Source organism: Telmatherina bonti (genome assembly GCF_933228915.1).
Source record: "Telmatherina bonti genome assembly, chromosome: 13".
NCBI lineage: Eukaryota > Metazoa > Chordata > Actinopteri > Atheriniformes > Telmatherinidae > Telmatherina > Telmatherina bonti.
The window spans coordinates 27350347-27373508 of NC_136611.1; the positions used below are offsets into that span (position 1 = coordinate 27350347).

General features: G+C 40.3%; 1 protein-coding gene across 1 annotated transcript in view; it reads left to right on the forward strand.

Moving 5' to 3' along the window:
• Nucleotides 1-23162, forward strand: part of rimbp2b (RIMS binding protein 2b) — a gene marked incomplete at both ends in the record, with an annotated part of 81375 nt that overhangs the window by 51224 nt on the left and 6989 nt on the right. The window contains 18 exons of the mRNA XM_079251354.1: nucleotides 2081-2203; nucleotides 3604-3708; nucleotides 6679-6729; nucleotides 7125-7145; nucleotides 9612-9816; nucleotides 10331-10479; nucleotides 11033-11112; nucleotides 11693-11802; nucleotides 11881-12747; nucleotides 14607-14758; nucleotides 15287-15958; nucleotides 16095-16244; nucleotides 16714-16875; nucleotides 18505-19281; nucleotides 20463-20571; nucleotides 21039-21164; nucleotides 22468-22649; nucleotides 22854-23022. Coding sequence (XP_079107480.1) covers nucleotides 2081-2203; nucleotides 3604-3708; nucleotides 6679-6729; nucleotides 7125-7145; nucleotides 9612-9816; nucleotides 10331-10479; nucleotides 11033-11112; nucleotides 11693-11802; nucleotides 11881-12747; nucleotides 14607-14758; nucleotides 15287-15958; nucleotides 16095-16244; nucleotides 16714-16875; nucleotides 18505-19281; nucleotides 20463-20571; nucleotides 21039-21164; nucleotides 22468-22649; nucleotides 22854-23022 — 4210 coding nt within the window. The remainder of the gene's footprint in view (nucleotides 1-2080; nucleotides 2204-3603; nucleotides 3709-6678; nucleotides 6730-7124; nucleotides 7146-9611; nucleotides 9817-10330; nucleotides 10480-11032; nucleotides 11113-11692; nucleotides 11803-11880; nucleotides 12748-14606; nucleotides 14759-15286; nucleotides 15959-16094; nucleotides 16245-16713; nucleotides 16876-18504; nucleotides 19282-20462; nucleotides 20572-21038; nucleotides 21165-22467; nucleotides 22650-22853; nucleotides 23023-23162) is intronic.

The following is a 23162-nucleotide window of genomic DNA, read 5'->3' on the forward strand; positions in this document are numbered from 1 at the left end:
TTGGATGACCCATAACTTCAACATACCAAGAATATGAATGAAGAAAACCATCCTCAAAATGGCTTTACCTGACTGTTATCACTGAAGTCCAAATACACTGACAAAAAACAAAGAAGCAAAAAAAAATCAAAGAACAAAAAAATGAATAAATAAAATCTTATGGTCTTAATAAATAGAAAATAAAAAAATATAATACACACACACACACACACACACATATATATATATGTATATATATATATATATATATATATATATATATATATATATATATATATATATATATATATATATATATATATATATATATATATATATATATATAAAAACAAAGATTTATAAACAATATTTAAACAGATTTATTTGTTGATTGTAAATTGCTGGGTATTTTAAAAGTCACCTGGGTGAACCAGCCACTGGTACACTATTGACCTGCTTCTGCTGAATCCAGCTAAGTTTTGCTTGATCTTACTAAAGTTTGATTGTCTCTCCCATCATGCAGTTAGCTTTGCTGTGTGGGAGGCTGCGCTGCTCAGAGGCAGATTCGCTGGTCTCTGATTGTGTTTTGCTTTGCTTGTGTTTGTAAAATTGCCCTCCTAAAGGAATCATCAGTGATTCATGGCTGCTTGGAGGACTGCGCTTTACCACATTTCAGCTGCAGGAACTAGTCAGTTCATTTGCAGTTAAGGCCCTATTAAAGTGTTGACTGAAAACACTCCCTCTTAAGAAGCCAATGCAAATGGCTTGTAGTACAGTATTAAAGAAAATATGTAAAAACTAAATTTTCCAAACTCGTGGCCAAATTTGCCAAGGCGGAAGTTATCAGGGTGAAGTGTGTAATGTCCAACTGCTTACAAAAATAAATGCTTAATACTTGATTATACATTAAGCATAAATAATTAAGTCATGTTTTATCATGTAGCAATTGGAGTAAGAACTTTTGCACTATAATAATCATTACATGTTTCCTCACTGATTCGCCTCCCTGTTTGTCCTCTAACAACTTCTCTCTGTGGTGCCTTTTTTATCATACACAGCTTAAAACTAACAGTGAAAACAGGAAAAACAACAAAATCAAACAATGCCCTCTTAGTAATTATCTTCTCAACCTCTGTGGTGACTTTTGTTGATATTGCTTCAAAGAGCAGCTGGGAGATGTTTTTTTATGCATTTACCAGCTATTAAAGGAAAGCTGATACTATTTCACTGTGTAAGATTATATGAGCATATATGAGCAGCGATGTTTAATCCAGGTGCCATAAAGGAAAAGTCCTGCCATGTTTTTGGATCAACGAGTGCATTTAGAGCAGGTTTTTTCACTAACAGGCTCATTTACCTTGCTGTGGAGCCGAGCTGATGAAGTTCAGCCTATTTAGTTACTGGTTAGCTGCCGGACAGGAGTTTTACTCCATGGCACCTGGATTACACACCTCTGTATGTGAGTATTGCAATCTTTACAAAAAGTGGTTCTGGATACATCAAACATGCTGAGAATGACATAATTTTTTACATGTTTCATTTTGTCAGTGTGTCTGATTACTCATGTCATTAATTATCCTGCTAGTTAATGGCTTTATGATTCTGTGTTCATGGTGATAAAACAGTTATCTGCTGTGTAAAACTTGTAAAAAGAAAAAAAAACAACAACAACAGTTTCAAAAGCACAAAATAGCACTGAGCATTCATTTATATAATTTATTGTCTTTTACTGCCAAACATAGAGACAAGGTAAATTGGTAAATTGGTGCAAACTTTGGAGATATTTTTTTCTCTTTAAAATTGGCTTTTTAAATGTTTTAAAGAGAAGGAAAGACATTTAAAAAGCTGCTCGGCTTTAAGGGTGCACACAATGTTATGTCTTGAGATACAAAGAATTTAGCTGGTTCTCAAACAAAAATGATACAGTGGATGATAGAGCGAAGGAGATTTTGGAGAATCCTGGCTCTTTAAACTTAAAGGGTAGAAGGTGAAGATGGTCAGTCCAGGAAACTAGAAGATGTGAGCGTAAAGATGGTAGAGATCATTGCATAGCCGGACTTTCAAACTGTTCCTTTGCTCCTTGCTCGTTCCGTTTGCACAGGTGAAGTCAGAGTATGCCAAGCTCAAAGAGACCCTTGGTGCTGTGACGCAGGAGAGAGATTTAGCCTTGTGGGAGAGAAACCAGCTCCAAGGCAAACTGGAGAACCTAGAGCAGGTGCTGAAGGTGAGAAAACTGGCCCCAAGGGCTGACTCTATTTGCCATTATTTTGCAGTGCTAGTTGTCCATCTCTCCTGGGATTCAAACTCGGGTATATTATGGAGCCTAATCCTTTACCAGTACCTCCTCTTCTACCTGTGCTACACTGCCTCCATCTGGTTTTGTTCCTCTAAACTGTCTAATGTCCTCGACATGTCTGTTGCCTTCCAGTGTCGTGTTGGGAGGTCTGACCAGGAGCTGTGAAAGAGTACAAGCTTGGAGCAGTCTGCCCTCTTTCCTTTACTATTACACCCTTTTATGTTGTCCTACCTCACCGGATCTGTTGCTTCCTTCCTTCCCCCTTGTCCCTTTTCCCCCTCTGCTAGATTTCTAAGGTATCACTGCTATGTCCATCTGTTGGGGGAGCAGCCCTTTATATATTCCCATTTTGGATGTTTTCTGTCCACCTCAGTGGCTGTGCTTATCTATCCTTTTATCTCTGGGCTGCTTACCAGACATACAAATGGTCACGTGGCTATAAGACCACGGCACTGTGGAATGTGATTTATGCATGAGGCAGGATAAAGAGTTTGGCTGTATGATGACGGGTGGGGGAGGACAAGGAACTAGAAAGACTGGGTCACCCTCCACGATGATAATGTCACCCACAAGTTTGATGACATTACCGATCTTAGACTAATATTTAGCGGCATGGAAGTGTCATTTGTTCCTTTCACTTGATAGTTTCTCAAATCTTCACTTATTGGGAGGTGTGATGTGACTGGATGACATGGGCACAGTGTTTTATGAAGAGCCTAGCATTCAGTCCCTTGTATTGTATGGCTTCTTTTGTTATTACGAATGACCACAGATAAGTGAGCACGCTACAGAGTTTGCTTATCCTTTTCATGTAACCTGAAACCATATATTGATCATGCAAAGAGAATACAAATAAAGAGCCTTGCAGAGTCCTAGTAAACAGACTTACAACAAGCATTGTGTTACCTGAAGGGGGCAGCAAACCTGACTGTTTATTCCTGAATTTTTTTTGTTTGTTTGCGCTGTAAAGCGTCTCCAGTCATCATCCATTTTTATTACAAATTCTCTCTGGTTTTTTCCTGCAGAACACTGAACATAGACATGTTCTCACAAGGCATTTGCTGAGGCAGGGTTAATATCTTTCTTGTTTGTAAGGATTTAACCCCCCCAAACCCTGTTAACCAGCCTCTGCCTTGTGATGTGTTCACACGGTAACACCTGTGTTGTGTCTGAATGTGGACTTGAAGGCTGGAGATGCATCTTTTGTTGGCTCAGTGCAACTTCAATTTTAGTTTCACTAACAGCAGCCCTCTCTATTTCCAAACCCATCCCCACCCCCCCTATAATCGTTCCCTCTGGCTCTCCATCTCTACACCCTCTGTGGACAGCATATGCGTGAGGCTGCAGAGCGAAGGCAGCAGTTAGAGTTGGAGCATGAGCAGGCCCTGGCTGTACTCAATGCAAAGCAGCAGGAGATTGACCTTCTTCAGAAGGTAGGAGAGATCAGGTTGTATAACACTCACAGCACCAGAGGGCTGGGCTTTCTTGTTTGCACTGGATTTAGCATGTGTCACGGGTCATAGAGCATTTTGGTGAACACTCTTGTCACGCATCCTTTGCAACATAGCCCAGATTTATCTGAGCGACTTCTCAAATCACTCACAGTCATTATTATCTATACAGAGCAGAACTTCTCTCATTTTAACCAACATAACATGAGTTTCTCTAGTAAATCCTTTTGACTGTATCCTTCTCTCTTCAAACCATGAGTGTTCAACACTTCAGGAGCACTTCCATTATTTTTAACTAATAAACAAATTGGACATTATAAAGATAAAGGAAAAATGACCTGCCCGGACCATTTGACAGTTGGGCTTCCTCTTCTGTGTGCTGGGGCTGACTGTAATGTCAAAGCGAGCCCAGCAAAAGCTGAGATTGCTGATAATGTGAGCACGATAGGAACTGTCACCAGTGTCGTCTCTAGAAAACTGTTTGTACCCCAGTGTTGCTGTTGCTGCAGTGTTCTGACTTCACAGGCAGCCTTTTGCAGGCAGTCGCTCTCAGCTTTTTTCTCTCATTAACAGAAGCTCATTACTGCCTTATCTTCCTTCAGACACCGACTGCTCTCTCTGTTCTCCTAAACTGATTGCCTGGAAAGTAGATTCATGAAATTGTAAAGTCCATACAGGCTTTCATATCCATGTGGAACATTTGTACTTTTCAACAGATGTTTTTAGTTCCCACAAGAAAAATGTCATGTTATGCTTTGCTGCTTCAAAGTCACAGGCTATTTATGAAATTTGTTAATTTCATTCTACATGCGTACAACACAGATCCCTCCTTAATTACTTTTGGAACCATAATGTTAAAAATTGTTTGTTTGCACAGAGCATTAGTTTAGGCTGAACGACCATTCAGTCTCTTACCTTGTCTTCATGCTCAAATTTCCAGTACCACTACTACCAGTAAAGCCAATAGTTTTGTGAAGGGTCTCAAACTGACATTACCCTCCGGGCAGAAACCAGGTTGTTGTGCAAACTTTCTGCTTGCATATGAGACACAGGTACACAGATTGGTGCTTAATATTCTCAGTATGTCAAGTAAACATGTCACATTAAAGCAAATGTGAACTACAAGCTTTATTCTGCCCTGTAGCTGTTTTAGAGCCAAAAAATGAGCTTCAATAAAACATCAAATGAAATCACCTTTCAGGAAAACAAAGATTCAGTTTATTTAAATTTTTGTGAAAGGATCGATATGGGCAAAAAATAAATCTTTAAAGATTATGTTGCTGCTAATGAATGTTTGCAAACAATCGTCAGATGCAGAAAACCTTCTTCTCTCTGATTGGCCAGTGTGATTTGTCATTATCCAATCAGATAATTACAGAAGTGTAGAGAGGGGACCTTGCACGCCGTTTTTCGCTTTGCGTCTATGAAATGATGTTTGCAAAAGAACGTCTTTGTTTTTAACCATGGTCAGAAACATTTAGAAACTTGATTATCTCAGGTAGATTTCTTTTACATGGTGATAAAACTTGATTTATGAAGACCGCCTGAAATGATTTACAAAAACAATAATTGAAAGCATCAAAATCTTTTTAGGGGTATATTGATATCAGAAATCTCATAAAACCTCCAGACTTTTAGTTTGAGGCCCTGGAATTAGAGACTGATGTTTTACTTTGCATGCATATTTATTTTGTTTGTTCACACTGGAAAAGGAGAATATAAGTACAAGTCAATTTACCATTTATCATATTAAAAGTTGAATAGGATTTTAAAAAATAAAACAAAATGTGAAAATGGTGTAAGAAAATCCACAATATTTAACCCGGTGTGTGTGAAGTAAGAATTGATCAAATTAAATCAAACTTTATTTATAAAGCACTTTTCCTACAATAAAATGTAACACAACGTGCTGTACACAATATAAAAGCACAAAAGAGAAAAATCCATCAGCCCCACCCTCCGCACACACGCTAACATACACACACACACACATACACCCAACACCCATTTCCAAAACTCGCCTTTATCATCACGCTAACACCTATTTACACGTTACTGAGCACAGAGGAGCCCAGTAAGGGGAACGCTATCACATGAGCTGTCTGCACCAGGATTTAACCAGACCACAGCAGCGCGAGGGCACCAGCATGGGAACTGGTCAAAAGACAAATGACTTGAAAAGCCCCCCTGCAGCCATGGCCAACATGACACCCGGCGCAGAGGGCTCCTTCTGAGGAACACTGGATGATATGTTAAAATATTAAAATACATTAAAAATAATAAAACAGTAGATACTTTAAAAAATAATATCAATTATAAAATTCAATTTATATTAAATTTTAATTCATATTAAACTAGAATAAAAAGTCCCTGAAATGAATTGGGTTAAAACAAATAAACAAAATATACACACTAAGATAATAAATACGAAGTAAAAGTCAAAATAAAAAGGTGAGTTTTGAGCCTGCTCTTAAAAACATGAATGTTCTCTGCAGTCCGAGGTCCTCTGCTAGTTTATTCCAGAGACGGGGGGCATATATTGAAAAGATACCTCCCCGTGGGTACGTGTCCTGACTTTAGGGGCATTTAGAAGACCAGCGGCTCTCACAGTCTGCAATGGTTTATAAAGTAAAAACATCTGAAAGATCAGAAGGTCCAAAACCGTTATGACATTTATAAACTAGTAAAAGAACCCTAAAATTGATCCTGTAACACACAGGAAGCCAGCGCTATGACCTTAAAACAGGTGTAAAGTGGGCCCGCCCCCTGGTCTTTGTCAGGACACATGCATCATGTCCTACAGAGGTGGGCATTTTCTTTTCAGCCGTTCTCACTCTGAGCTTCCATGACTTTAAAAATGTTCATTTTGTTTTAAAAGATTTGGTGTTTAAAATGGAAACTAAACAGCGATATAAACTGCTATGTGAGTGAACTGCACCCTGTGTTTCCCAGGCTCAGGTTGAGGCTAAAAAGGAACATGAAGGCGCTGTCCATCTGTTAGAGGTGAGCGTCTGGACACTGGGGTGGGGTAAGGGTTGCCTGTGTGTTTTTTGTGTGTTGCTGCACAGGGGACTAATCAGCCCTCAGATTGAGATGTGTATACACAAAGCCAATCTTTGCTCTTCATGACTTCACTTCCTGAAATCTTAATAGTTGTTGTTATTGCCTTGGCTGTATTGTTAAACGAACTGACCATTGAAATGCATTTAGCCTAAAAGTTATTTAAATAGCCTAATTTTTTTATCTGAATAACTCAGAAACCAAAATGTCACAATCTGTTGCTGCTTGTATGAACATTGTAAAAAGGTGAAATGTGTTGGAGTGATCACATGTGTAATGGTGCCATTTCTTTCCTAAATCTCTTTTTATTGTATCGATGTGTGTTTATGCTTATACAGAACCACTTGGACAGCATGCAGGTATTTCAGAATTGATTATACTTATTCACTTTTTTTCTTTACACATTTGGCAGTATAAACAAGATGTGCAGTACCTTGACATCTAGTTTGCTCCAAGGGGGACCATGTAGGTATATATCTGGCTAAGTGGTAGTGAATAAGTAGTATAAAGCATTAACCAGTCACGATTTAAGTAAATGTGTGGCATTTAGTTTTTGGTTTTCAGAGCAATTCTGAGATTCTCCTGAGAGATCCCTCTAAGCCTTTACTACCCACTCAGTTATGCCTCACAATACTAATCAAAGAGGGCTTGCAAGTGATGGCCTTTCTCTGAGTGACTGCAATTTAGTTAGTGTTCTAAACTCAAGGTCCTCCAGATTTGATTAGAAACAAATTAGCAACTCTCACTAAAAACAGATGAAAAATCTCTTTTCATTAAATCAAGTTTGACTGTTGAACAGCTTCTGTAAAATATAGATGCACATAGCCTCACTTGCCATGATCAAATATGATTTCATCATTTATTGCTTTTTCTATGCAAGACAGATATTTTAAATGTCCAGATTTTAAATACAAAAATTAAAGGTAATATTAAAAGATACAGTAGATATTGGCTTTTCTGAGAGTAACAATTGTGTTTCATCTGATGACATCTTGCCAGACAATGAATGCAATTTCTAACTTGTAACCTTGCATGTAAATTATCCAGCATGTCTTTAAAAGCTGTCTTCCTACTACACCGTGTAGCACTTTGTCATGCTAATAAACGAATATTTCGTAATTTACTAATTGTTTCTACTAATACTGGAATGTAAATTTTGTCTAAAATAGTTTGCAACAACCTGCATGCATGAAATGGTCTGAACAACACCAACTGGAGCAGCAAATGTTGCTGCGTGTGTTGGGCAGTGTAAAAATAAAAGAAATGTATGGTAATATTATTGTTTTCCTTTGGTTCAGGCTGTTGAGAAGTGATTGCTGATGGATTAAATCATTCATCTTGAGAAAATGTGATCTAGCACCCTGAATTTCCACTATACCTGCCCAAACAGTTGTGTTCAATTTGTCAGTGTTGGTTCATGGATTGACTTTTCCTGTTCCCCAAGTATATAAAAGCCATTCTCTAATATTTTCTTATTGTTAGTATCACATGGAAAGACCACACCTAAAAATATCTTGTGAAAATGCACTGTTTCTTTGCTGGGCATGACTCAGCACACAGGTGGACAGAGCATTTGGTGGGGACTGCTGTCAGCTGCAGACTTTTCATGCTTAAATGAGTATTTACTGCACTAGGGTGAAAAAAGTATGTAGAGTAGAATTACAATAAACACTGCAACATATGTCTATAATAACATTGAGGTATGTTACCATCAGCAGCATACTGATTCAAATCTTTAAAGATATGCTGGGATTTTAACACAGAAACATTGATAATTTGTAGGTTTCTATTATTGTCAGCTTTGGTCATTGCATGGTGGTACTACAATATGAAAAACCTCATCATCTTTGACAGTTTGTGCATTCAAACTGCCTTGAGACTTGAGTTTTTTGGGGAGTTTTTGTTGTTTTGTTTTTTTTATTTCTTTGTTTTTTCTTGATGAACAGCATTGCTGTACTGTAGTGGTGCATGTGATTTGTATGATGTACCGTCAGTCAAAAATGGAAGTCATTTCAGGAAGTTTTTCCTCTGTAATGACTGATCTGTGTTACGAGTCCTCTCAAGTTCTTTTTGTCTGTGTGTGAACTCGGGATGCACCGGTCCTGTCTGTACTCAGTATTCATATTAGTGTTCCAATACTGGAGAACCAGATGCCAATGGGGAAAACTTGGGCTGTCAAAATAAACACGTTAATGCAAGGAAATCAATCTGTGAAATTAATGCATTAACTGTTTTAATGCATTAATGTATGAACAACAAAGTTATTACTTGTGCCTTATATAAAATCAGGATTTTCCATATTTTCAGCGAGAGAAACTGATTTTGGACATGTAGGTGCTTTGTCACAGCAGTGAACACAATCCAACAAAAAAAAACGTTTCTCCTTCTTATTTATGAAGATCCTGATAGTTTTTAAGCTTACATTTAGAGGACGGCTGCAGACCTGTTTGATATGTCATACAATTAATAACGCAGTCGGGGCATTTGACATTCTGGACGGCACTCCTTGCTAGTGAGCTGTAATGGGATTTATTAGTACTCATATCAACGATTGGCATTTGCAAGTACACAAATCTAAGTACTTGTGCTCAGAATGAAACAATGTGGTATCGGTGTATCCCTAGTCTAAGCAGTGGATGTACAACATACTAAATATATCTTCTGAATGTGTGGGGAATATTTTTGTTCTGTATGCACAACTTCATATTGAGAAGTGCTGATTTGTGTCTGTCGTTTTCTCTCTCCTCTTGTCTTTCTCTTTACTTCTCTACCTATCTGTTTATGTTTCTCCGCTCCCAATGCCCCGTGTGGCTCACCATTATTAGGCCAAAGTCCGAGAGCTGGAGGAGAAATGCCGGAGTCAGAGTGAGCAGTTCAACCTCCTGTCAAAAGAGCTGGAGAAGTTCCGGCTCCAGGCTGGGAAGTTTGATATTCTTAGCACTGAACCCTTAACTGTTTGTGAATCCCCTGGCTCTCCAAATAAATCCTTGTCACAGCTTCTTAATGGATTGGCTGCCCCCATAGGGAAAGGTATGGACCTCATTGGTGCTTAAAAGAGTGTTGTTTCTGCAGTTTATCCTAAAGGTCATATAAAGTAACCACCAAGCACAAGTGTTTTTTCACAGCGATGTTTGAAAAATCACTTGTGAAAAATGAGGTTTGAAATGCTTATTGACATGAGCAGCAGTTAACAGTATTAATTAAATAATCATTCACAGTGGGAAACGACCCCTGGTTTGTTCTCTTAATGATTTGCTAGTTACATTAGCATGCATGGGTCATTCTGGTTGTCTAAACTGTTTTGTTACAAGTGGCTAAAAAATGAAGAATATGTTAGATGAATACATGAATGATACACGTTCAACAAAAAGTTGTTGTAAAATTCTGGGTCCTCTGTTAGAGGTGCATCTATAATGGCATCAATTAGCTCAAATGATTTCCAGCAGTTACACCTGCAAAGTTTGATACACAAAATTGTATTATGTTATGTTATTTTGCGGTGTGTTTTGAGGATTATATGTGAGATGTTATCTTTGTTCTGCAGGTAATGAGGCTCCAACAAGCAGATCTTTGATATCTGAGTTCATTCGGCCACTTCAGATCAGTGGAGACAAGCCGGAACTCCTCTCTGTCAAGCCAACGTTCTTCAGTCGCAGTCGAGCCAGCAGCCCAGCAAGGGCTTTCCTCTCTGAGGTACCTGTTAGTGTTCACTTGGATCCTGTGCAGTTTTTGCAATGCTGTTGGATGTTTCTACCATCAAAAGTCCAGTCTGTTCCATATTTATTCTCGTGAAAGTTATGCAGAACCTGGCAATATTTTATAGCACCCCAATAATTCAGATATTTTGCTACACCCTTTTGTACAGTTAAAATCTTTCTTTAATCTTACCTTTACAGTCTTTGATTGTTGACTCGTATTAATCCATGTAATGTTTCGCTGCTGAATGAGAGCATGTTCACACAGCAGGGATCCAAGTGGCTTCCTGCTGTTACTTATGATGGTTTGGATTGATGCAAATAAACATAATGCCCACAAGGTTAAATATTGAAATATATATATTCAGTCATGACTGAGCACAGCTGTATTTTGGTGCATTTTCACCTTATATCTATACAGTTATCATTTTTTGCAAAAATATTGAAGCTTTTTTCTTCAGCGTATTTTAAATTTGCCAAGCTTTTAGTTGTCTAGTATAAGATAAATGTTTAAAATAAAAATATGCATTTGTGGATTTATTTTTTTCCAGATGGAAAAAGAGCTCAGCTCAACTACCAGGTCTAAACCACGGTTCACAGGAAAGGTTCGTCTGTGTGTTGCTCGGTATAGGTATGTAAATAAGACACACTGATTTACCTGCTGTTCCAAATGAATCTGCTTTTAGAGAAGCAAAAGTTTTCACTGTTTAAAAAAGTAGTGTGAGTCTTCATAAATCAGCTTTCATAGTAGTGTCTCTGTTAACGGGATTGTGTGCCCACTAAACACGCACAAAAAGCATGTGACTACAAATGGTGTTTTAAATTTCTGCTCTAAATTTAGTTGTCTGCTTAAAACTTTAAAACTAAGATTATTCATGCAGATTTTTTATTTAGCGCCATAACTGATAGGATAGATTATTCATTATTTCTGTCACTGAAAAAAAATTATCAACATAAAAAAATATCCATATTGTATACTTAAATGAAAGATAACTCAAGCTTCCAAACAACACAACCTCATCGCTCTCATGCTTTTAATCTGGAAAAAGAAAAAAAAAATTATTTTGTTGCTGCTTAAATGTGATAATTTGTCATTATATATGGTGTTTTTCTCATTGATATCAACCAACCACAGAAACTGTACACATACAGAATTGAGTTCATTTGTGCTGAATTGGCCATTCATATCTTTTTTATATATATTAATACAGCTACAATCCTTATGATGGGCCAAATGAGCATCCAGAGGCAGAGCTCCCCCTGGTGGCAGGGAAGTACCTCTACGTCTACGGAACAATGGACGAAGATGGCTTTTATGAAGGTTTGGCTATTTATAAACTGTCTAATTGTTTTTTTTTATTCAGTCCCAACATTGCCTAATATTTCTTTTTTGTCTCAGGAGAGTTGCTGGATGGACAGCGGGGACTTGTCCCATCCAATTTTGTGGATTTTATCCAAGATAAGGAGACACCCTCTGCCCAACACAGGGACACAGTGGCAAAAGAACCTGGCTACCTCAACCACAGTAGCCTGGGGTCTCAGCGACTTTTGGCTGGCACAGGAACGGGCATAAGCAGCCTACTGTCTGAGAGTAAACTAGACTGTCTAAGCACCAGTAGCTTGGGCATGGATATCTTGGGTTCTTCAAGCAATGGGACTGGAACACTGGATGTCAACATTGACGAGGTCGGTGAAGACATTGTGCCTTATCCTCGCCGCATTAACCTGATCAAACAACTGGCCAAGAGTGTTATCATTGGCTGGGATCCGCCTGTGGTCCCTCCAGGCTGGGGCTCCGTCAGTGGCTATAATGTATTGGTAGATAAAGAGGTTCGCATGAGTGTCCCCTACGGGGGCAGGACAAAGTCTCTTATTGAAAAGCTCAATCTGGCCACAAACACATACCGCATCTCAGTGCAGAGCATCACGGACCGGGGTCTGTCGGATGAACTCCGGTGCACTCTTCTTGTGGGAAAGGATGTGGTGGTGGCACCTTACTATCTGCGAGTGGACAGCATCACGCAGAGCTCTGCAGAGCTCTCTTGGATGCCAAGCAACAGCAACTACAGTCACACTATCTTCCTCAACGGTGCCGAGTATGACATGGTCAAGGCTGGGGGCTATATGTACAAGTTTTTCAACCTAAAGCCAATGACAGTTTACAAGGTGAAGGTTGTTGCACAGCCACATCAGGTGCCTTGGCAGCTTCCAATGGATCAAAGGGAGAAGAGGGAAATCTCTGTGGAGTTCTGCACTCAACCTGCAGGTCAGTCTTGAAAAGAAATGACTCACTATGGCTCAGAGCCAAATTCTGTAAACCAAAGCAAAGCAGGGAGTTTCTTTTACACAATATTGGGGTTTATAGTTGCAGGTAGACCTCTTGGGATCATTTCAGCAGTCCTATCATAACTGTAAGGATGGCACTGTCAGCAGCAACTTGGTTGGTCTTTCTGTGCTATTAAATTACAGCCCTATTACTTAAAGCTCTTTGAGGCATGACCTTTTAATTCATAGTCTTGCTATTTTAGTAGATTGTAGGTTTACCAAAAATATTGGTGACTTATCTGTAGGCCTGTAAATTTTTAGCTCAGTAAAAAGTTGTTCACCAAAGACTGACATTTGCATTTATTTAGTCCCATATGTAGCCTGCATTGACTTTAGGGCTGGCATTGACTTTCTTTTAAGCTCCTGTTTGTTCATTTTTCATAGCTGGGAAGGAAATAGGAAAGACTACACTGACAGTTTAGATCTACACAAGTTGTTCTCCAGTGAGGCTTTTTGTTAACAACAGTTTCACCACCTGACCGTTTCATCACAGCAGAGTCTTTAAAGTCTTAATAAGAGTAAATATTGTTTGTTTGTTTTTTTTGTGACGTACATTGATGCCATAATTGGAATTTTAGTAACAACGTGATTCGGAATATTTAACTTCATTTTCTTTTAATGTGAGATGTAAATAACACTTTTGAGGTAGAAAAATAAACACAGATAATACACAGATTATGAAGTAAAATAGTGAAAACAAAAAACTAAGAGAGCAGAGGACAAAGACAATGAGGCTTGAAGTTTTATCTGACATTTTCTATTGGCACCTGATGCACTACATGCTGAGAGTTCATTTAATGATCTATTGGACATGTTAATTAGAGGTGCCTGGAATAGTCTCAGTATGGTGTGGCAGACAGCTGTTGTCAATAAGGAAGACTCTGTCATGATCACTATATTAGGCTTTCGTACTCTGCATGCGTTCATCAAAAATGTCACTTCATTAGTCCTTAGATTTTAGTTCATTTTAGGCCCACAGTGTCATCACCAATTCTCTAAGTGGACGTCTGGCAGAGTATGCCATTTTTTTCCAAATTGAATGTCATTTCTATGATGAAAATAATGTCAACACAGACATCTATTTTCAGAGTTGTTGTTTCTGACAGGTGTAGTTTGAACATGACAAGAGGAAATTAACTTTCCATGCAGCCACCAACACTGTGCTGTCTGCCGCTGACAGGCAGAGTAGAAAAGCGACTAAAATGTGTTTATGTAGATTCTCAAACACAGCTGCACATTGCTGCATGGAACACGACTGCTGACTGCATCTGCTCACTGTGTGACTCCAGGTGAGCAGCAATACTGCACAGATGGGCATGTTGTTTGGTACGCAGGCAGCACTGACAGACTGTGTAAATATCAAATTGTGTTTTTCTGATGCTTCATGGGAAATTGTCAGCAGGAATCTGGCAACAGAATACTGCTGTGGAAACACTGATGGGCTTATGTTGGCAAACTTGGCATTTTCAGCCAATGTAACACCCGCCCCCAGAATGAATATAGATGAATGCATGAGAATAAATACATGAAAATAAATACAACAAAATCATCCCACTAAATTCTTCAATCTCATAAATAAAATTGATGCTTTTTTATTGTGTTGTTTAAAGTACCCTTAAAATGTAAGAAGTTTTGTTATAGAGAAGAAAAAAAACTTATTTTATGCTAATGTTCTTATCTATTATTGAGTAACAGAGGTCCAAAGAACAAAGGTTAGCATTATCAAATGGGTAGGAAAGCTTAAGACTGTTCAGCTGTCCTGCTTTTCTCCTTTTTTAGTGTTTGTACTGTGCTCCTCAGGGCCACCTCTACCTCCCCAGGAGGTACAGGTCCAGTGCAGTCAGACTCCTGGGGTGCTGCAGGTCAAATGGAAGCCGCCGCCTCTGACACCTTCAGGAACCTCCAATGGGGCCAGTGTAATTGGCTATGCTGTATGCACGAAGGGACAAAAGGTAACTATTTTTTTATTTTTCTATTTTTTTGGAGGCTTGTGATACAGAACTTATGGGAACGGGTGTATTTGCCGTCCCCAGTGCTTGGTTTAGTAAGTAGGACTGTATTGCCATCTCCTGGAGGAATGATAAAATGGTGATATCCAGGCTCGACAGATAAGCACATACAAATAAACAGCTATATAGAGCAGTGTCAATAAAAAAGGTAGTGCTACTCTTACAACTGTCCTCAGTTCCTCCCATGTGACATGAATAGGCAAAGCAATGCATGCATTTTAAATCACCCTATCAGGTGTAAAACTTTCAATGATGAGAAGAAGCTATGAAACCCAAACAAAGCCTGGTTTGCTTTAGGTTTACGTTTGGTGAGTCCTAACAGATATTTCATACAGTCAAGATGCCACATGAGAGCTCCAAACAATGCAAACATCCTCCTGTTTATATAGAAGCAGAACTTTACACTGACTAATTGTGTTAACTCCATGTTACATTTTAATAAAACACTCTTTGGTCTTTTTGGGAATGCAGATAGCAGAGGTCTTGTACCCCACAGCAGACTATGTGACCGTGGAGTTAAACAGGATTCAGGGTCTGGAGGCCAGGGAAGTCATTGTAAGGACTTTATCAACCCAGGGAGAGTCCCAGGACTCACCTGCGGCCATTATCCCGCACAATCTCTTGGGCTCACCTCGTCTTTCCCACAGAGCCACCGCACCTGCCCATTCCATGCCCCACCCAGTGCCGCAGCCCCATCCAGTACATTCTCAAACCCATCCTCCATATCCATCAACATATCCCCCAAATCATCCTCAGCCCCAGGTGCAGCCTCTGCCTCGAGACCAGCCACACACGCTACCCCACGCACAACCACACTCGCAGCCCATCGGTCACCCTCCACCTCATCCTCAGCCTCATTTTCAGCGCCACTCCATCCCCAAGTCAAAACCATTAATAAGTGCCAGAGAGCCAGAAACCAAAGAGCATGAGGTGGGGCTACGACCAGCCCAACCATGGGAACGGTCTCCCTCTCCACTGCCTCCCATGCACGGATCCAACCTGGAGCCACCACACTTCCCTCCACGCCGATCACCCTCTCCTCAGAGGATTCTGCCGCAGCCTCAGGGAGTCCCCATCCCCAACACCATTGCCAAGGCCATGGCTAGGGAAGCTGCCCAGAGAGCATTTGCTGAGGGTAACCGGGTGCGTGAGGGTTCGATTACTGATCACGATCTCTGCATGTGCTACATTTCTGAATTGAAGCTAAAAATAGTTTCGTTCTTTTTTTTATCATCCATCTGTCTGCTCCAGCCTGAAAGTCTAACACTTTTCTTGGCAGGTTGAAAAAAGGAATATATTTAGTGAGCGAGGTAACGCCTTGCATCCACTCAACTCTGATGAGGAGGAGGACGGCTACGACTCTCCTCATGCCAGAAGGCGAGGAGCCTCAGTGGATGAATTCCTCAGAGGTTCAGAGTTAGGGAGACAGGTACTTTAAAGAAATTTTTATTTTGTGTGCATTTGTTGTTTCAAGGGTGAAAACACTTGCTTTTGATTTCCTTGTATGTTTTAAATAGATGACGTTTCAACTTCAACCCAGATACACAGATACAGAAGAAATAGATTCACATATTTTTGCCATATTGTGCCACAATGTTTTTTTTTTTTTTAATAAATAGGAAAATTGGGATAAATTTGTATTAAAAAAATACGACCCTTCCTTTGCCTGTTTGAAAACAGGAGCTTTTATAGATAAACCAACTCATTTTATATAAATCAGGGAGGTCCAGCGCAGATCCTGCAGTGTCCACAATCCTGCCGGTTGTCGATTTTCCCTCCTCAAAAAAAAACACCTGACTCAGATTTACTGTAAACCTCCAGGACTTTGGACACTCCTGGTATAACTGAGTATTAAAGCTAATGAAACCTTATTTTTAACATTCTGTTGTTTCGCATAGCACCATCATCACCACTACAGCCACAGTGAGGAGTACCACACAGAATCCAGCCGGGGCTCTGACCTGTCTGACATCATGGAGGAAGATGAGGAAGACCTCTATTCTGAAATGCAGTTAGAGGAGGGTCGCAGGCGGAGTATCAACTCACACAGCACTCTGAAGGTACATGCTTACCTGCACATCTTTGGCCTGTTTCGATCAGGTGGCAAATATATGAAAGTGAGGAGAAACAGAGATTTAGGGAGGAATGAAGATGCCACCATCAGAGGTGTCGCTCACATGCTCCACAATCAGGCTAGTCCATGGCTTTGCCTGGCTAAATCCCCATGGCTTGTTCCAGCCCGGTCTGCTTTTCACCCTCCCCTCCTGTGCTGCTGTATTCATTTCAGTCTGAGCTCACAGGAATGGCTGTGTACACGTAGCTGTCTAAAATGCATGTGAGAGTATAATGCTGAAAATAAAAAGCTCATGTCTTTTTTGGTTTCTTTGCATTTCGGTGCAGACGATACTGTACCAGAGTAGTGATGCAAGTCTTCCAGTGAAATGTTAGAAAATGACATTAAAGTACAATTATTATGCTGTACTGTATCAAAGGGTCATGGCATATCAAGTGCATATGGGAATCTCATTTAAGTGAGTACTTAAATGGAAATATTCACTTTTGTTTATGTTTGTCATGTTTTAATGTTAATTTGTGTGTTAACATTGTTGGCATGTGATCCTGTCTTCATTTAGTTAGTCTGTGGGGTTGTTTGGATGCAAAGACAACCTAATACAAACATAAGATTTATTGTTTAATGGGAAACCAGACGAACATCCCGGGAAGTTTGGGCAGGATATCTTGTTCTTGTACAGTAAAAATTATAATTATTTGTTCATGAAGGATTTCCATTGGTGTACTGATTGTATTACACCAATACTGCATCTCCTTGTCATCACCATGTATTTGTAAACCATTTGTGCACATTTCCATCCTCTTTATTTGACTGTTCAAGCAATGTGTAGTTCTGTTATGATTACAGAATTCAATATTAAGGAAATAACTACAGATATTAAAGAAGAGATACAGATGAAAAGTCAGATTTGTTCCTATTGTTGTTTAATGTGAGCCGTTGGAAGGATTTTATATTATCCTATAATATATATATATATATATATATATATATATATATATATATATATATATATATATATATATATATATATATATATAAAATGTGAGCCGTTGGAAGGATTTTATATTATCCTATAATATATATATATATATATATATATATATATATATATATATATATATGTATATATAATTATATGTCAGTTGCCAATTCTAACTCTTGTAAAAGTCTTCATGTTCTTCATTTCTGGCTTTTAAAAGATTTTTTCTTTTGTTTCATCTGCATTGATGTCTTCATTGTTAGTACTATGTGCAGCTTAAGCCATTCACTTCTAAGTTTGAACGTTTTCAGTTTCAAGTGGTCATATTTGTGTCCCGTTTGTAAGAAATCACTGCTTCTTTGAGCCCCTACAGATTCCTGTTCAGAGCATGCCATTTCCTCTTCACGGAATGAGACTGCATGTCTTTCTACATTGCCACAAATAACTAATTCTGTCTTTATTTTGTCTTTTTTCCCCCATTTGTTCTATTCACATACTGTGTTGTTTCCCGCCTGTTCTAAAACCTTCGAAAACGTTTCGCACACCCTCACAAAAATCTAAACTGAACCTTGCGAATTGAACTGACTTTCAATGAACTATGAAATTGTGGAACATTACCTCCTGATTATGACGTAGGCGTATTACAAGCGTCAGGACTTAGCTGAGGAGAGAGACTGCTGGGATCTCCAGAGAGAGGTGGTGAAGCAAAGGTCGCTCCGCAGCAAGCGTCTCCACAGCATCCCGGAAGTGGCGGAGGAAGAGTCGGACAGTGTGGACAGTATGGGCCAACGCCTGTGCTTTGAAGATGGTGGGAGGCCAGGAACACCACACACACAGCGGAGGATGTACCCCCAGGACAATCACATGCGAAACCATCTAACTCCCAACAAAAGTTCCCGCCTCCAACGCCAGCGATCCTCACCTCGCTTCACTGACAGCCGCCTTGGCTACAACACAGACGACCGCAACTTTGGGCGACCCAATCGGCAGAACACAAAGAGCCCTGACAGTGGTTTAGATTGTGGCAGTGAGGAAGAAGGCTCTTTAGGACGGAGTCATCGAGGATACTATGCTCATGGGAGCCCCATGCGGGGGCCTGTGCGTATCATCCATTGTGAGGGCCCGGTAGAAAGGCGGGCGCTGGCAATGGGCCGTAAAAGAACTCTGACTCGCCAGTGCAGCGTGGAGGAGGAGTTCGCCGATGCCCCACTGCCTGCAGCCAAGTCGGTACACACGGGTGACTTTAGGAACAGGGAGCACTTTGGGCCTGGTCGGGAGGTTGGGCCACGAAACTACTCCAGGGATGGAGCCCTGAGCGAAGGCAGGCTGAACAAGCTGGACAGGGTCTATTACAGCCCCCACAGGGAGGCTAGGGCCCAGTCTTTGTCCAGGCTCAACCGGGACCAGCCGCTGGTGTGTGATTCAGACTTTCTGCTGTATTTTCCATCAGCAAGCTGCAGCCATTCTATTTTCTTGATGTCTATTTTTTTCCCTACTTTTTTTTTTTGTAATAAAAACCCTCTTCCTTTCATTTAGCCTTTTTTTCCCTCGTTTTTTTGAAGATGTCATGTTCATAGTTGGTCTTATTTTAATTTCTTGTTTTATGTGAATTACTTTGCTTGTATTCAGTATGCTAGGTGGATTTTGTAGTAAACTTTTCAAATACCTAAAGGCCATTTAACAAAGTTTTGATTTCTCATGTCTTAGAGGGGAAAGGCTCCATTTAAAGGAAAGTCTCTTTGCAGTGCATGGGGACATGCTGCTTCTGTCTTTTCTTTGCCTGTGCCCTCTCTCTGCCAGCTGCCACCTTATTCTGTTGCTTTTCATGTGTCACTCACCAGAGCTGCAGCCATCGTGCTCTTCCATGTGCTTGGAGCTCTATGTCAGCATCTCTTGCCCTTCTTTACTTTACATACAATAAAGAAAAGGCCGAACCGAGACTTTTGCCAGCCGTAGGGATTCATTCAGGTCTTCAGTCCATACACATCATCTCCTGCTTGTCTCTTTGTTTCAGCATAAAAATGATCTCTTTCATCCTAACTTTCTCATCTCTTGTGATTGTTGTAAGGATAAGAGCCCTGGGCTGAAGCTATCATGCCTTTGCTCATCCAGCTATGTCTTTATTCATTTCCAGTCACACTCGTTCTCTACTTTTACTTTTCTTCCTTTTGCCCAGTCTGTCTCTGTATTCTCCATTCATCATGTCTGTCTCTGTTGTGCCAGCGTTTTTCTTCCATTTCCACAGAGTTGCTGACATGCACAGAACAAAACGAACCAAACAAATGGTCTTTAGCTAAACATCTGACCCGAATCCATGCTGTTGTGTTGAGGGTTTATTTAACTCATTTGTTTTGATGGTTTTGAAGATGTCGTTCTGATTTTATTTATTTATTTGTTTTACTGTTTTGTTTTATATTAATTTGCCTTCCTAAGGACAAATGGAAGTCAATTCATTTGCTCTTATGGTTTTTCAGTTGTCTCAACAGGATTGTGGGATTCTTTTAAATAGTTTTACATTTTTACTTCACTTCACAGGAAGTTTATAATCCTAATATCTTATTTGTCTTCTTGTTTTGTTTTATTTTACTTTCAAGATCATTGGAAACTCACCATCTCATGGAAGCCCTGATCGTCTGGACCATTCAGGGAGGAGGCCGGTTCACATCAGCACCCCCCCTCAGCGACGACCCATCCCATCCATTGGTTAGTGAGGTCACCAAATGAGGATCTCCACCTGCAGGGCCACTGATGTTTGTGCTATATATACCATGTGTTTCCCTAACCCATATCAGCCGAGCTCTACATCTCTCCCATAGAGCTTTAACAACCACATAGATCTTTTTGTGGGGTGTTTGAGCACCCTGTAGCTGTTCATTCTCATGAGCTGGATTCACCAAATGTTCACATGCGGTTTTGCAGGAAAGTTATCCCAGACACACTCCCTGTACCTGTGTTTACTCTGTTTACATAACTACCCAATCTGACCTTCTCGTACCAGTGTAAGCATTGCTGTTTTACATCCAGAGCCTCCAGAGTGAAACCTATTGCCTTGTGTACGTCACACATCAGGGCAACCTCATCATCAGCATGAGTGAATGGACCATGGGGTAGAGCAGAGTGTGTGTGCGGGGGGTCTCTGACCGTAACACTGTGATTGGTGTCTTCTGTAGAGATCACCATGGACAGTAACAGTGAGGGGAGTGAGGGGAACCTCTCACCTGTCAAGGAGGATGTTTACTATGGCAGTGTAGCTCGGCGCAGGATATGGCGATCTTTGTCCTCAGAGGATCAATATGGTATGTGCTGCAGCTTCTCTCCAAGATGACAATTCACCTTGACAATGCCAGAAAAAGGCCAAGAATCCTACTTGGAAACATGCAGTGATATCATGGTGGTCTTTGTACTGTTCTGGACAGTCAGTTGCTTTGTTAAGTTTAGCTTAGCTGAACAAAGCTGACTGGGGAAGACAAGACTGGCCTCTTTTTCCCGTTGCTGGAGAATGAAAATCCCTTCCCTGTATGTACTCCTATACCTTCAATCCCAAGACACCCCAACCCACCCACTCTTCCCATTCACCCTCCATATCCAGGTCACTACAATTAGCCCCCCCTCCTCTCCCTTACCTCTGCAACCGCCCTCTTTTCCTTTTTCTGCCTTGAAGAGACAGTAGAAAGTTTGCTTTGTTAATTTTGCATGACCCATTTACAAAACAGTGAGAAGGAAAGATATATATCTGGATGAATTGGTCTTTTTTTTTTTTTTCCTTGGTGGTGTCAGTCAATTGCACTTTCATTAACGATGCTATCATGAAAATCAAAGGTCATTAGAGGTCTACCGAAAAGCATATCTCAGCCACAAACCAAGCAGTTGTTGCGATATCTGTGAGTTTTGTTTCAAATTTACAATTTGCCATTTAAACATTTAACATGGTGATCCATGAAACGCATGGGGAACTGATATCAGGTTCATCCCTTCCCCCCTCACTGTCCCTGATATCTGTGCTGCCAGGCACCACTTGAAATGTTATCTCCTATCGGTACACGCCTCGTTTGCCCTTTTCTGCTGCGCATTATTTCCAGATGTGGTCTAAACGCATGACATTGCACCTGCATTTGATGTAGGAATGCTCTCTCAGTCATGAATTATCCCAGGAAAGCATGCATGTTAATCAGCCTCTGTGAGATAAGGCAGTGAAACAGCAATGAACAATAGTGCAGTGTTCTTTTTTTATCCTTTTGGTGTGCACTGTCATTCAGTTTCCCTTGCACCTTAAAAACTGCTTGAAGTGTGTCCTTTCTGTGGTGTGTTGTGTCGTGCTTTGTGACATTTGATAACTGACACGCCAAGAAGCAGAGATGTGTGAACAAGGAACATTGCTGTCCTGCGAATATGTATATAAAGCATTTGCAGGTTTATTACACCAAATGAAAAAGATTAAATCTAAAACTGCCAAACGGCATTTGACCACTGGCTCTTTTTTCACACATTTATCTCATCACCCTCTCCCCTGTCAGCTCTAACATCTGCTCTCATTGCCTTTACAGCCAGCGTGGCTGTATAAGGCTGGTAGTAGCAGCAGAGGCCTCCTCTATGTTTCAGACGGTTATGGCGGACGCAGACACGGCCGGGGACGGCGATCCCCTGATTATTTTGAGGAATCAGAGCCAGAGGACCTGACGCGAGTGTTTGTTGCTCTGTTTGATTATGACCCCCTGTCCATGTCTCCCAACCCGGATGCTGCTGATGAGGAGCTGCCATTCAAGGAAGGCCAGATTATTAAGGTGTTGGCTTCTGTCCTTTCAGTCACAACATAAATAAATGCTTCATGCCACGATGAAAGTATTTCTCAGACATTCCCCGTTTTTCTGAGCTCTTCTTTGCCTGATTGTTGTCAGTTTATAGTTGGGATAGTATCCATAATTTGTAATAACTCTATCAACTATTTTTTATCTGAATACGCCCCTGATAGTATCTTGATCTTGTAGGTGTTTGGGAATAAAGACACAGATGGGTTCTATAGAGCAGAGATCCGAGACAGAGTGGGTCTGATCCCTTGTAACATGGTCTCTGAGATCCAAACAGAGGATGATGAAATGATGAACCAGCTCCTCAAGCAGGGTTTCCTTCCACTGAACACTCCTGTGGAGAAATTAGGTGAGATATAATTTTCAACCATTTTTTAAATAAAAATGATTTATCTTCTTTTCTGTCCTGCTGATGTAATCTTGTTCCAAACCGTCTTTTAGTGACTTGCTTCTCCTTTTCTCTACTCTTTCCACTTAATGATGTTTTTC